Source organism: Tachyglossus aculeatus, chromosome 7, assembly GCF_015852505.1.
Source record: "Tachyglossus aculeatus isolate mTacAcu1 chromosome 7, mTacAcu1.pri, whole genome shotgun sequence".
Classification (NCBI taxonomy): Eukaryota; Metazoa; Chordata; class Mammalia; order Monotremata; family Tachyglossidae; genus Tachyglossus; species Tachyglossus aculeatus.
In genome coordinates this window covers 46,586,433-46,600,769 of record NC_052072.1, presented here as the reverse complement: position 1 = coordinate 46,600,769, position 14,337 = coordinate 46,586,433, and the positions used below count along the sequence as shown (strand labels likewise).

General features: G+C 43.5%; 1 protein-coding gene across 3 annotated transcripts in view; it reads left to right on the top strand.

Moving 5' to 3' along the window:
- The window catches only part of SCLY (selenocysteine lyase), a 102,477-nt gene that overhangs the window by 72,422 nt on the left and 15,718 nt on the right, over window positions 1-14,337 (top strand). For all 3 annotated transcript variants that reach the window (XM_038749020.1, XM_038749019.1, XM_038749021.1), the window contains exons 2-6: window positions 63-175; window positions 5,010-5,110; window positions 6,926-7,109; window positions 11,567-11,694; window positions 11,954-12,118. In XM_038749020.1, the coding sequence (XP_038604948.1) occupies window positions 63-175; window positions 5,010-5,110; window positions 6,926-7,109; window positions 11,567-11,694; window positions 11,954-12,118 (691 nt within the window). The remainder of the gene's footprint in view (window positions 1-62; window positions 176-5,009; window positions 5,111-6,925; window positions 7,110-11,566; window positions 11,695-11,953; window positions 12,119-14,337) is intronic.

The following is a 14,337-nucleotide window of genomic DNA, read 5'->3' as shown; positions in this document are numbered from 1 at the left end:
TGACTCTCAGGCCCTGGGCTCTGTAATCCAGGTTCTGATCCTCTTTTCTTGTTTCCCTGAAGGAAAATTTATATGGATTATAATGCAACCACCCCTCTAGAGCCTGAGGTGATTGAAGCTATGACGGAAGCCATGCATGAAGCGTGGGGCAATCCCAGTAGCTCCTACATAGCAGGTAAGGAACGGAGCTTGAGAAAAAATTATTTCTGAATGGATAGGTCCCCTCTGGCAGAAGCATTCATGAGCCTACAAAGCCACTTTTCTGTTCTGCACAGAATTTCCAGTATCTGAAACTTCCTCAGTTCCGATTTTTGGTTCCAGGTAAGCTGTTCTCTCTCCAACAGTTGTTTTGGTATGAATTTTCCAAAGAGCATCGCTTGTTAAACAGAGCTATTCTTCTCCTTGTTTTTCTGCTAATATAAATATTCCACATCTCCCTCTTCATTTCTGTAATTTATAGCACAGTAGACAGTTCTAGACTGTGAGCCTGTTGTTGGGTAGGGACTGTCTCTATATGTTGCCGACTTGTACTTCCCAAGCGCTTAGTACAGTGCTCTGCACACAGTAAGTGCTCAATAAATACGATTGAATGAATGAATGGATATAATTATAGATATAAGAATAGGTAACTAACTGCATATAAACTCCCTGTAGACTGTAAGCTCGTTGTGTGAAATGTATCTACCAACTCTGTTGGACTGTACTCTCCTAAGTGCTTATTCCAGTGCTCTGCACACAGTAAGCACTCAATAAGCACCATGGATGAGGATGATACATGTTGCCAACTTGTACTTCCCAAGCGCTTAGTACAGTGCTCTGCACACAGTAAGTGCTCAATAAATACGATTGAATGAATGATATTTGCACAGTTCTTAGCAGCATAGTGAGCACTTAATCAATACCACAATGATCATTATCTTTTTCCAATTTAATTCTATACTGTTGGGCTCAGCTTTCCTGCCTGAAGCCATCTGTAAATTGGTTGCCGTGCTGTTATCTAAGAGGAAGTAAATATCAGTAGAGGCAAAATGCTGTTATTTCCCACAAGTGCAGATCACTTTTTGCACTTAGAAGTCACATTTCTAGACTGTGAGCCCGCTGTTGGGTAGGGACCGTCTCTATATGTTGCCAACTTGTACTTCCCAGGCGCTTAGTACAGTGCTCTGCACACAGTAAGCGCTCAATAAATACGATTGAATGAATGAATGAAATTCTGAATCAAGTACTTTTTAACTAAGAAGCACAATAGCTCTATTGTGTGTCCTTTGACTTCTGTGTAGGGAGGGATAGCTGATGATTGCAGTGATTTACTTTCAAATGTCTGCTTATTGTAGACCATTCTGATAAACACATCTTAGCTACTGGACTGAGATGTATTGCATTTGATAATGCTGGTGGAATTCAAACTACTGGTTATTACTCAGCCATTATAAAAACAAAAGATAGATAGATTAGAGCCACCAGCTAGTAAATCATTAATTTTCCTTTCAGTTCTGGAATAGTACATGCTTTCACTATCTGTTTGGCCAGAATATTTTCAGGGGGTTAAGGAACTTTCTCCCCCAAATCTGAGTCTGTTTGGATACAGCAAACCGTAGTCAAACATTTCGAAATGGCTGAGCACATGTTTAGCAGTGTCAGAATGGGTCAGTTGTTTAGTCATTTGTACTTATTGAGCACTTACTGTCTGCTGAGCACTGTACTGAGAGCTTGGGAGAGTACAATATAATAATATAACAGACACATTCCCTGCCTACAACGAGCTTAAAGTCTAGAGGGGGAAACAGTCATTAATATACATAAATTAGAACAGTGCTTGGCACATAGTAAGCGCTTAACAAATACCATTATTATTATATATACATAAATGCTGTGGGGCTGGGAGGGAGAAAGTCAGGGAAACAGACATTAATATACATAAATTAGAACAGTGCTGGGCACATAGTAAGCGCTTAACAAATACCATTATTATTATATTTATTATATATACATAAATGCTGTGGGGCTGGGAGGGAGAAAGTCAGGGAAACAGATATTAATATACATAAATTAGAACAGTGCTTGGCACATAGTAAGCGCTTAACAAATACCATTATTATTATATGTACATAAATGCTGTGGGGCTGGGAGGGAGAAAGTCAGGGAAACAGACATTAATATACATAAATTAGAACAGTGCTTGGCACATAGTAAGCGCTTAACAAATACCATTATTATTATATATACATAAATGCTGTGAGACTGGGAGGGAGAAAGTCAGGATAACAGATATTAATATACATAAATTAGAACAGTGCTGGGCACATAGTAAGTGCTTAACAAATACCATTATTATTATATATACATAAATGCTGGGAGGGAGAAAGTCAGGGAGACGCAGAAGGGCGTGGGAAAAGTGGAAAGGAGGACTTAGTCTGGGAAGGCCTCTTGGAGGAGATGTGCCTTCAGTAAGGCTTTGAAATGGGAAATTGTAGTTATCTGCCGGATATGAGGATGGAGGACATTCCGGACCAGAGGCAGAACATGGACGAGAAGTAGCGATGAGACCGAGGTACAGTGAGAAGGTTGGCATTAGAGAAACGAAGTGTTTGGACTGGATTCTAGTAGATGAGGTAGGAGGGGGAATGTGATGGACTGCTTTAAACCCAATGGTGAGGAGTTTCTGTTTGATGTGGAGGTCAATGGGCAACCACTGGCGGTACTTGAGAAGAGGGGAAACATTGCTTGAATACTTTTGTAGAAAAATGACCCAGGCAGCCGAGTGAAGTTTGGACTGGAATGAGGAGACAGGAGGCTGGGAGGTCAGCAAGGAGGCTGATGCATTAATCCAGGTGGGATAGGATAAGTCCTGCACCCTCTTGTAACACATATGTGTATATGTAGTCATACATATATATTTCATTTTCTTTGTACCTCAAGTTTATGTTAGTATTTGTCTCCCCAGCTAGGTTGTAAGATCCTTGAGGACAGAGATCATATGTACTAATTTTTTTATACTCGCCTAAGAGCTTAGTACTGTGCTGTGCACAGAGTAGATAGCAAATATTTGGTCATTCATTCATTCATTCAATCGTATTTATTGAGCACTTACTGTGTGCAGAACACTGTACTAAACTCTTGGGAAGGACAAGTTGGCAACGTATAGCGACGGTCCCTACCCAACAGCGGGCTCACAGTCTAGAAGGGGGAGACAAACAACAAAACAAAACATGTGGACAGGTGTCAAGTCATCAGAATAAATAGAAGTAAAGCTAGATTCATTCATTCATTCATTCAATCGTATTTATTGAGCGCTTACTGTGTGCAGAGCACTGGACTAAGTGCTTGGGAAGTACAAGTTGGCAACAGATAGAGACGGTCCCTACCCAACAGCGGGCTCACAGTCTAGAAGGGGGAGACAGACAACAAAACAAAACATATTAACAAAATAAAATAAATAGAATAAATATGTACAAATAAAATAAATAAATAAATAGAGTAATAAATATGTACAACATATATACATATATACAGGTGGTGTGGGGCTAGATGCACATCATTAACAAAATAAATAGAATGGTAAATATGTACAAGTAAAGTAAATAGAGTAATAAAACTGTACAAACATATATACAGGTGCTGTGGGGAGGGGAAGGAGGTAGGGCCAGGGGGGATGGGGAGGGGGAGATTCTTATTGATTGAGTACAATGTATTTCCCCTGAGGTGGAGTTTTGAATGAATGAATTCCCCACGTTATTGAATTGGGTGTATTAAATTAGATTCTAGTTAAATCCAGATTTTTCCTAGTGTATTATGTTTATGAGAAGAAGCATGACCTAGTAGAGACATCAATAGTATTAATTATAACTGTGGCATTTTGGGGGCACTTATGTGTTAAGCATTCAGTTGTGCTGGAACAGATACAAGGCAATTAGATCAGACACAGTTCCTTCCCTACTTGGGGCTTACAGTCTAAATAGGAGGGAGAACAGTTATTGAGTCCGCATTTTAGAGTAGAGGAAACTGAGGCTCAGAAAGTTAAATGACTTGCCAAAGGTCACATAGCAGGTAAGGAGTGAGCTGGGATTAGAACCCAGCTCCACTAACTCTTAGATCGGGGCCACACTGCTTCTGATCAGAGCTCCAGCCTCATTCCAGCTCTGCCACTTGCCTGCCGTGTGGCCCTGGGCAAGTCACTTAACATCTCTGTGCATCAGTTTCCTTGCCTGTAAAGTGAGGATAAAATGCATGTTCACCCCTCTTAGACTGTGAGGCCCAACCATCCACATTGTGTACTTCTGCAAAGCAATTAGCCTTGCAGGTAAAACATGGACTCATGAGGTATTTATCAATCAGTCGTGTTTATTGAGCGCTTACTGCGTGTAGAGCACCGTACCAAGTGCTTGGGAGAGGACAATATAAAAGAGGCAGCAGATACATTCCCTACTCATAACCATCTTGCAGTCTAGAGGGATAGACAGACATTAATGTAAATAAATAAATTATAGATATGAACGTAAGTGCTGTGGGGCTGAGGGAGGGGTAAATAAAGGGAGCAAATCCAGGGAGTGGGAGAAGAGGAAATGAGGGCTTAGCTGGGGAAGGTCTTTTGGAGGAAATGGGAAGGCTTTAAAGGTGGGGAGAGCGAATGTCTGTTGGGTATGAAGAGGGAAGACATTTCAGGCCAGAGGTAGGACAAGGGCGAGAGATTGGTAGCGAGATAGACGAGATGGAGGTACAGTGAGTAGGCTGGCATTAGAGTAGGAAAGTGTGATGGGTTATAATCGGAGAGCAGGGCGATAAGGTCAGAGGGGGCAAGGTGATTGAGGGCTTTAAAGCCAATCTTAAGGAGTTTCTCTTTGATGCAGAGGTTGATGGGGATTCTTGAAAACTCTATGGATCCACTACCAGAGCAATTGCAGACGGAGGTTGGGTGTTCTGGGAGAGATGTGTCCGTGGTGTCGCTATGGATCAGAGACGACTCGACAGTTCAAGACAAGACAAAAAATCCCCTATGTTCATCTTTCCAGGCAGAAAAGCCAAGGAGATTATAAATGGAGCCCGGGAGAATCTGGCCAAGATGGTGGGAGGAAGGCCTCAGGATATAATTTTCACTTCAGGGGGAACAGAGGTAAGATTTTCAAACATATATTCACTCTTCCTAATCAGAATATTTATTGCATAATAATAAAATGTTAACCTGTGTTTCCTTTTTCTTTTGCTTATTAATAGAGTCTTTCCCTCTAATTTTTTCTTCTTCCCCTGGACTCCAGCTCACAGCCTCGGTTCCTCTCAAACTAAGATTGAAGGGGTGTGGCTTTTTTATTTTATTGTTCGATGGCATTTAGTGTTTATTATGTGCCAGGCACTGTACTGAGCCCTAGGGTAGATACCAGCTAAGCAGGTTTGACACAGTTCATGTCCCATATGACACTCACGGGGTCAGTCCCCATTTTACAGATGAGGTAACCAAGGCACAGAGAAGTGAAGTGACTTACCCAAGTTCACACAGCAGACAGGTGGCAGAGTCCAGGGCCTTCTGATTCCCAGGCCCATGCTTAGTCCAGTGCTCTGCACACAGTAAGCGCTCAATAAATACGATTGAATGAATGAATGCTCTGTCCAGTAAGCCACACTGTCTTAGGGCAAGATCACAGACCTGGGAAGTAGGCGACCTGTGTTCAAATCCTCATTCTGCCACTTGCTTGTTGTGTGACCCTGGGAGAGTCACTTAGCCTCTTGGTGCCCGCTTCCTCATCTTTAAAATGGGTAGTAAATACCTTTCCCCTTAGACTGAGAACCCTGTGTGGGACAGAGACTATGCCTGATCTAATTATCATGTATCTACCCCACACATTAGTGGAGTGCTTAACACATAGGACGCTCTTAAATACCACATCGTTTTTAACAACGTACTCATTAGCTTGTTCTGGTCTTTCCCATCTCCAACCCCTGCTCCTACCTTTCTCTTGTCTGGAACCTCCTCCCCACCTCACATCTGGGAGATAATAATAATTGTGGTATTTGTTAAGCACTTATTGTGCACTAGCAGTGTTCTAGATGCTGAGGTAGCTACAAGATCATCGATTCCCACATGGGTCTTGTGGTCTAAATAGGGGGAAAAACAGGTGTTGAATCCCCTTTTGCAGGGGAGGGAACTGAGGCATAGAGAAGTTTTGATTTGCCCGAGGTCATACAGCAAGTAAGTAGCAGTGTCAGGATTAGAACCCAGGACCTACGATTCCAGGCCTATGCTTTTTTTTATGGTATTTGTTAAGCACTTACTATGTGCAAAGCACTGTTCTATGAGCTGGGTTCTTCCCACTAGTCCATCCTGCTTCTCCTGCTGGGGTGATCACTGCTCACCCCATATCCAAAACCCTTTCATCAGGTTACACAGTTGGTATGATATAATTAAGCATTTGAGGGACACACATGTGGTAACTTGCTTTTTTCCTGTATTTAACTCTGAATTCATTGGATTGGAAATTGGTTTTCTGAAGCAAGCAGGAATGGAAGGAAGGAAGAGATGAAGTATTGCTGACTCTGAAAAGCCTAGCAATGAAATAGTAATGTGCTCATAAAAGGCCTGAGGGAAAAGGTTTTCCCCTCTGGGTTCACTTTTATATAGGTTTGTTTAATTAGGACTGTACGTCAAGTCCAAGCATACACTGTGGAAAGAGAACATGTGTTAAGTATAGGGTACAAGATCAATCATTTTTTCAAGAAACCCTGCTCTCCTGCTATTACAAAGTCTGAGGAGATCAAGTTGGGCTATTCATCTAGAAAGTAGAGTTGAGCAAGCCATTCAGTTCCTCTGTCAAAATGGAAAAACAAACCCGGACATTTTATGCAACAAAAGAAATTGAAAATCAAGAATTGTTCTCGGCCCCTTTATCAGTTTAGCCGCTCTCAGTGTCATGGCCTTCCTGTTTTGTGTTTTCAGGCAAATAATTTAGTGATCCATTCCTCTCTGCAACTCTTCCAAGAAGGCAGGAGGCAAGTACGGGGCAAGCCCGAGGAGCATGAAATGCATGTCAGTAGTCCTAAGCCGCACTTTATCACGTCTACTGTGGAACATGATTCCATCCGCTTGCCTCTGGAACATCTGGTGAAAGCGCATGTGGCAGGTGAGTGACGGGAGGGTGGTAGGTAAATTGAGATCTCCACCTCTACATCTTCTTCCTGAGGATTGGAGCCATATTCTGAAAAAAGTCTGGTAGTTGGAGAATGCCCCACTGATCAAGAAGTCAGGAAAAACCCCGTTGATATTTCCAAATCTACTATTGTGTCATATCAGGTGACTTGGGCTTGCTGAATATCAGTCTTCCTTCCTATTCTTTTAATGATAATAATAATAATAATAATGGTGGCATTTAAGCGCTTACTATGTGCAAAGCACTTTTCTAAGCACTGGGGAGGTTACAAGGTGATCAAGTTGTCCCACGGGGGGCTCACAGTCTTCATCCCCATTTTGCAGATGAGGTAACTGAGGCACAGAGAAGTGAAGTGACTTGCCCAAAGTCACACAGCTGACAATTGGCAGAGCCAAGATTTGAACCCATGACCTCTGACTCCGAAGCCCGGGCTCTTGCTGCTGACCCACGCTGCTTCTTTTAAGCACTTACTATGTACCAGGCACTGTACTAAGCACTGGGGAAGGTACAAGCACTTAGTCATGGGTTCAAATCCTGGCTCCGCCAGTTGTCAGCTGTGTGACTTTGGGCAAGTCACTTAACTTCTCTGAGCCTCAGTTACTTCATCTGTAAAATGGAGATGAAGACCGTGAGCCCCCCCATGGGACAACCTGATCACCTTGTAACCTCCCCAGCGCTTAGAACACTGGTTTGCACATAGTAAGCACTTAATAAATGCCATCATTCGTACAGTGCTCTGCATTCATTCACTCATTCAATCGTATCCCACCTCCCCCACATGTCTGCTGTGTGACCTTGGACAAGTCACTTCACTTCTCTGTGCCTCAGTTCCCTCATCTGTAAAATGGGGATTAAGACTGTGAGCCCCACATGGGACAACCTCATCTCCTTCTGTTCTCCCCAGCGCTTAGAACAGTGCTTTGCACATAGTAAGCGCTTAACAAATACCAACATTATTATTATTATTATTATTATTTATTGAGCGCTTACTGTGTGCAGAGCACTGTACTAAGCGCTTGGGAAGTACAAGTTGGCAACATCTAGAGACGGTCCCTACCCAACAGCAGGCTCACAGTCTAGAAGGGGGGGACAGAGAACAAAACAAAACATATTAACAAAATAAAATAATTGAATAAATATGTACAAATACAATAAATAAATAAATAGAGTAATTGGTAATAAAGTAATAGAGGACTCTGCACATAGTAAGCCCTCAATAAATACAAGCTAATCAGGTTGGACAGAGTCCATGTCCCACATGGGGCTCACAGCCTTAATTCCCATTTCACAAGTGAGGAATTTGAAGCACAGAGAAGTGAAGTGACTAGTGAAAAGTCACAAGGCAGACAAGGGGCAGAGCAGAGATTAAAATGCAGGTCCTTCTGATTCCAGGTTTGGTGTTTTATCCACTAGGTCACACTGCTTTTCTCTGCTTTCTCCTATGTGAAGAAATAAAGAAAATACTACTCTTTGTCAGGTATAAATGCAAGTCAATAGAGAACAAGTGTGGGCTGGTTGAAAAAGCTCCGGCCTGGGAGATAAGGAACCTGAATTCAGATCCTGGCCCTGCCTCTTTCTGGCTCTGTGACCTTGGAAAAGTCACTTGCATGCCGTGTGAGCTTGGGCAAATGACATCTCACTTTTTTGCCTCAGTTTCATCATGTGTAAAATGGGGATTTAAATATCTGTTTTCCCTTCCCTTCAGACTGTAAGCCCCTAATGGGAACAAGGACGGTACCTGATCTGATTATTTTGCTTGTATTCCCTTGCTTAGTACAGTGCAATTGTTATTATATCCTTAAAAGGTTAGAATTGCCACTGCCCAGTTAGGATGACTGGACTGAGGGCATATGCTCCCGTTTTCACCAGAAAGTGAGAATAAGAAAGATTTTCACAGATCATTCTTTTATGGTGGTGAAATCCTCAGGTCCACACGTGGGTATCTTTAAACATCGGTGCCCGGTGCACGGGTGCATCATCGTCATAATAATAATGGCATTTATTAAGCGCTTACTGTGTGCAAAGCACTGTTCTAAGCACTGGGGAGGATACAAGGTGATCAGGTTGTTCCACAGGGGGTTCACAGTCTTAATCCCCATTTTACAGATGAGGTAACAGGCACAGAGAAGTTAAGTGACTTGCCCAAAGTCACACAGCTGACAATTGGCAGAGCCGGGATTTGAACCCACGACCTCTGACTCCAAAGCCTGGTCTCTTTCCACTGAACCACGCTACTTCTCCAAGCGTGCATTGCATTGAAGTGAAAGATGTTGGCAGAACAAAGGTCACCAGGCCCACCTGGTAACTTAACTGGGGACCCCAGTGGAGAAACCATACTTCAGAGTTTTTACCTCTCCGTCTAGATTATAAGCTAATAATGGCAGGGAAGGTATCTGCTAATTTGCTATTTGTTAAGCGCTTCCTGTGTGCCAAGCACTGTTCTAAGCATGGGGTGGATACAGGGTAATCAGATTGTCGCACGTGGGACTCAAAGTCCTAATCCCCATTTTACAGATGAGATAACTGGCCCAGAGAAGTTAAGCGACTTGTCCAAAGTCACACGGCTGGTAAGTGGCAGATCTGGGATTCACACCCATGACCTCTGACTCCCAAGGCCGTGCTCTTTCCACTAAGCCACGCTGCTTCTCTGTTCCGTTGATAATTCTGTTCCATTGTAATCTCCCACACAGTGCAGTGCTCGGCACATAGTAAGCACTCGATAAGTACCTGATTGATTGATCAATTAAATGTTTTTGGCCTCTGTGTGTTAAATCCGGGGAAGCAGCATGGCCTAGTGGCATGAGCTGGGAGTCAGAAGGACCTGGGTTCTAATTCCAGCTCTGTCACTTGTCTGCTGTGTGACCTTGGGCCAGTCACTTAACTTCTCTGTGTCTCAGTCACCTCATCTGTAAAAAGGGGATTAAGACAGTGAGCCCCATGTGAGACAGGGACTGTGTCTAACCTGATTATCTTGTATCTACTCCATCACTTAGAATAGTGCTGGGCACATAGTAAGCACTTAAATACCATAATTGTTATTTATTAATGTGCCCATTCTCCCCCTCCTCCACCTCTCCATCCCCCCGCCTTACCTCCTTCTCTTCCCCACAGCACTTGTATATATGTATATATGTTCATACGTATTTATTACTCTATTTATTTATATATTTTATTTGTCCATATTCTATTTTATTTTGTTAATTTGTTTTGTTTTGTTCTCTGTCTCCCTCTTCTAGATTGTGAGCCCACTGTGGGGTAGGGACCGTCTCTGTATGTTGCCAATTTGTACTTCCCAAGCGCTTAGTACAGTGCTCTGCACACAGTAAGCGCTCAATAAATACGATTGAATGAATGAATGAATGAATCCTCCTGAGCCAACACAGCATGGCCCATTAAGTCATTCACCAGCTCTGTGTCACAATAATAATGATAGCATTTATTAAGCACTTACTATGTGCAAAGCACTGCTCTAAGCACTGGGAAGGTTACAAGGTGATCAGGTTGTCCCACGGGGGCCTCACAGTCTTCATCCCCATTTTCCAGATGAGGTAACAGAGGCCCAGAGAAGTGAAGTGATTTGCCCAAAGTCACACACCTGGCAGTTGGCGGAGTCGGCATTTGAACCTCTGACTCCAAAGCCCGGGCTCTTTCCACTGAGCCACGCTGCTTCGCAAGCAGCCCCCACTTCATACCACCCAGGACCTTCCTGGACCAGGGGAGCCTCAGTGACATGAAGTAGAGTTCAATCCACACCTCTGATCACCAAGATTAATGTGGAAAGTTTTTTACTTGGTCTTACCAGCATGCAAGGGAATGGCACATACATACACTCACTCCGCCAAAGGTCCAATAGCACTCTGTGGTCAAGGAACCCATTCTGCTGCTTCTTCTTCCAAGTGCCGCTCTCAGCATACTTCTTTTTTCCTTCTCTACATGTTTCTGCTCCTCTGTTTGCCTCCAGATGACCCCTGTCTGCAAGGCCCCCCCACCTTTTATCTGCCTTATACATTCAATCGTATTTATTGAGCGCTTACTGTGTGCAGAGCACTGTATTAAGCGCTTGGGAAGTACAAGTTGGCAACATATAGAGGTGGTCCCTACCCAACAATGGGCTCACAGTCTGGAAGGGGGAAACTGATTGGCCCAGGCCCATTACTGGTTCGAACAGGGAGAGAAAGCCCCTCTTCCCTCCATGCTCCACCTCCACAGGCCAGCAATCGCCTGCCTCAAGTACAACCCATCAGTTCCATGGCCAGTCTCTTCCTTATTTTCGTTCGCGGGATCACAAATAGTCATTAATACGGCAGCTTGTTGTGGGCTCACCGTACTCTGCTCGTCAGTTGAATTTCTTCAAGAGATTCGCTGGGCTTCCTTTGCGAGGCAGTGCTAATCTGCCCCGTTCATCTCTCTGTTTGCGTTTCGCATCCCAGAAGCCACCTTCGTCCCGGTGTCCAAATTGAGTGGGCAAGCAGAAGTCGATGACGTTCTTGCCGAGGTCCGCCCTACCACGTGTCTGGTGACCGTAATGTTGGCTAATAATGAAACCGGCGTTATAATGGTGAGTCAGTTCTATTTTTATTTTAAATCTGAGGTTGCAGAAAAATGGGGGCTGGAACCCATAGCGTAGCATGCCCCTTTATCAGTTGATATCCTCAAATGCTCCTTATCACATCCGTTTTCCCTCCAGTTTGCATCTTTTTCTCATATGAGCATTCGCCCGTATTTAAATCTTTCCCTCCACCGGCTTCGCCCCATTTTATTTCATTGCATTGTTGCAGACCGGGAAAATAACGGTAGTTTTCTCACTCTCTCTTCAGCCCATATCCGAAATCAGTCAGCGAATCCAGGTCTTGAACCAGAAAAGAGCAGTTTGTGGGTTGCCTCATATCTATGTTCATACGGATGCAGCACAGATCGTGGGGAAGAGGCGAGTGGATGTGCAGGAGTTGGGAGTCGATTTCCTTACCATCGTGGGGCACAAGGTACTTCTCTTCTCCCTTGTCAGCACGGAAATGGTACACACCACTCCTATGTCTTTTAAAATATTCCTAATTCTAGGAGAGAGGAGTTTTTGACCAGTGGTACATTAAATAGTTTTGCATGTAGGTGGGGGCTTGATTTTTAACAAATTTATTTAGGGTTGGGGGAGGCAAATTCCACAGAGACGTATTACTCTAGAGAAGCAGCATGGCTTAGTGTAAAGAGCATGGGTTTGAGAGTCAGAGGTCATGGGTTCTAATCCCGCTTGGCCGCTTGTGTGACTTTGGGCAAGTCACTTCACTTCCCCATGCCTCAGTTCCTTCATCTGTAAAATGGGGATTAAGACCGTGAGCCCCACGTGGGACAACCTGATTACCCTGTGCTCAGTGCTCAGCACGTGGTAAGCGCTTAACAAAGACCATCATTGTTATTATTATTATTAGTCATTGTTCTTTGTTAGAAAGCCCCTTCTGTCAGCATACTTTACCTGTGTTTCCAGCATTCTGCTTTAGGGCCGTAATCTTTAGGCATCTGTCACCATGTTCGCATCACTATTAAACCTCTCATTCTGGGAAGCATAAAATTATTTTAAGAAGCCGTTAGTCTTCGGAGGATGTTGATGTTCCTCAAGTGCTTTTGTATCTCACCATGACCCCTTTCTCACATCCTCCTTCTGACCTGGAACGCCCTCCTCCTCTATATACATACGGCAGACCACCCCTCTCCCCACCTTCAAAGCCTTATTAAAATCACTTCCCCCCAAGAGGCCTTTCTACTTCTTTTCCCCCATTCCCTCTCCCTTCTTCGTCACCTATGTACTTAGATCTGAACGTTTTAAGCACTTGATATTCACCCCCATCCTCAGACACACAACACTTAATGCCACATCTCAGTAATTTATTTATACTAATGTCTGTCTCCCCCTCTAGACTGTAAACTCATAGGGGCTGGGAACATATCTACCAACTTTGTTGTATTGTACTCTCCCAAACCCTTAGTACAGTGCTCTGCACATAGTAAGTCCTAATAAATACCACTGATTGATTAATCAGTAGTATTTATTGAGGACCTACCGCACAGAGAACTGTAATAAATATTTGGGTGAGTGCAACTGAATTAGAAGGTATGAGCCCTGCCCTCAGGAATTTAGAATCTAGTGGGGGAGACCAGCACTAAAATAAATTAAGGAACAAAGAAAGAAGGGGAATGTGTACATGGATCGGTGCTTAGAAAGAGGGTATATAAAAAAAGTCCAAAAGTGCTTAAGGAGATTGTGAGTACCCAGTGCCTGTCCACGAGTGGATCCCAATTAGATGGAGAGAGAGGCGGATCCAGGAAATAATGTGGAGGAAACACCAACAGGATTTGGCAGCAGCTGGAATGTGAAGTTAGAAAAGATGAAGGAGTCAAGGATGTTGTCAAGGTTTTAGGTTTCAGAGATGGTGAAGATGAGGATGGTTTTGTGGTCAATTGTAATGAGAAGTTCGGTGGAAGAGATGAGTCAGAAGGACCTGGGTTCTAATCCGTGCTCGACCACTTGTATGACCTTGGGTAAGTCATTTAACTTTTCTGTGCTTCAGTTACCTCATCTGTAAAATGGGGATTAAGACTGCGAGCCGCAGGTGGGACTTGGACTGTGGCCAACCTGATTATCTTGTAGCTAACACAGCACTTACTACAGTGCCTGGCACATAGTAAAGGCTTAACAAGTATCATAAAAGAAAAGAAGTTTGGTTTTTGGGTATATTGAGCTTCAGGAGTTGGTGGGCAGACAATAAAGAGATATCCTGAGGCAGGAGGAAATGCAAGATTCATTCAATCATATTCATTGAGCGCTTAATGTGCGCAGAGCACTGTACTAAGTGCTGGGATGTACAAGTTGGCAACATACAGACAGTCCCAACCCAACAGCGGGCTCACAGTCTAGAAGGGGGAGACAGACAACAAAACAAAACATGTAGACAGGTGTCAAAATCGTCAGAACAAATAGAATTAAAGCTACGTGCACATCATTAACAAAATAAATAGAATATTAAATATGTACCAGTAAAATAAATAGAGTAATAAATCTGTACAAATACATATACAAGTGCTGTGAGGCGAGGAAGGAGGTAGGGCAGGGAGGATGGGGAGAAGGAGAGGATAAAGGGGGCTCAGTCTGGGAAGGCATCCTGGAGGAGGTGAGCTCTCAGTAGGGCTTGGAAGGGAGGAAGAGAGCTAG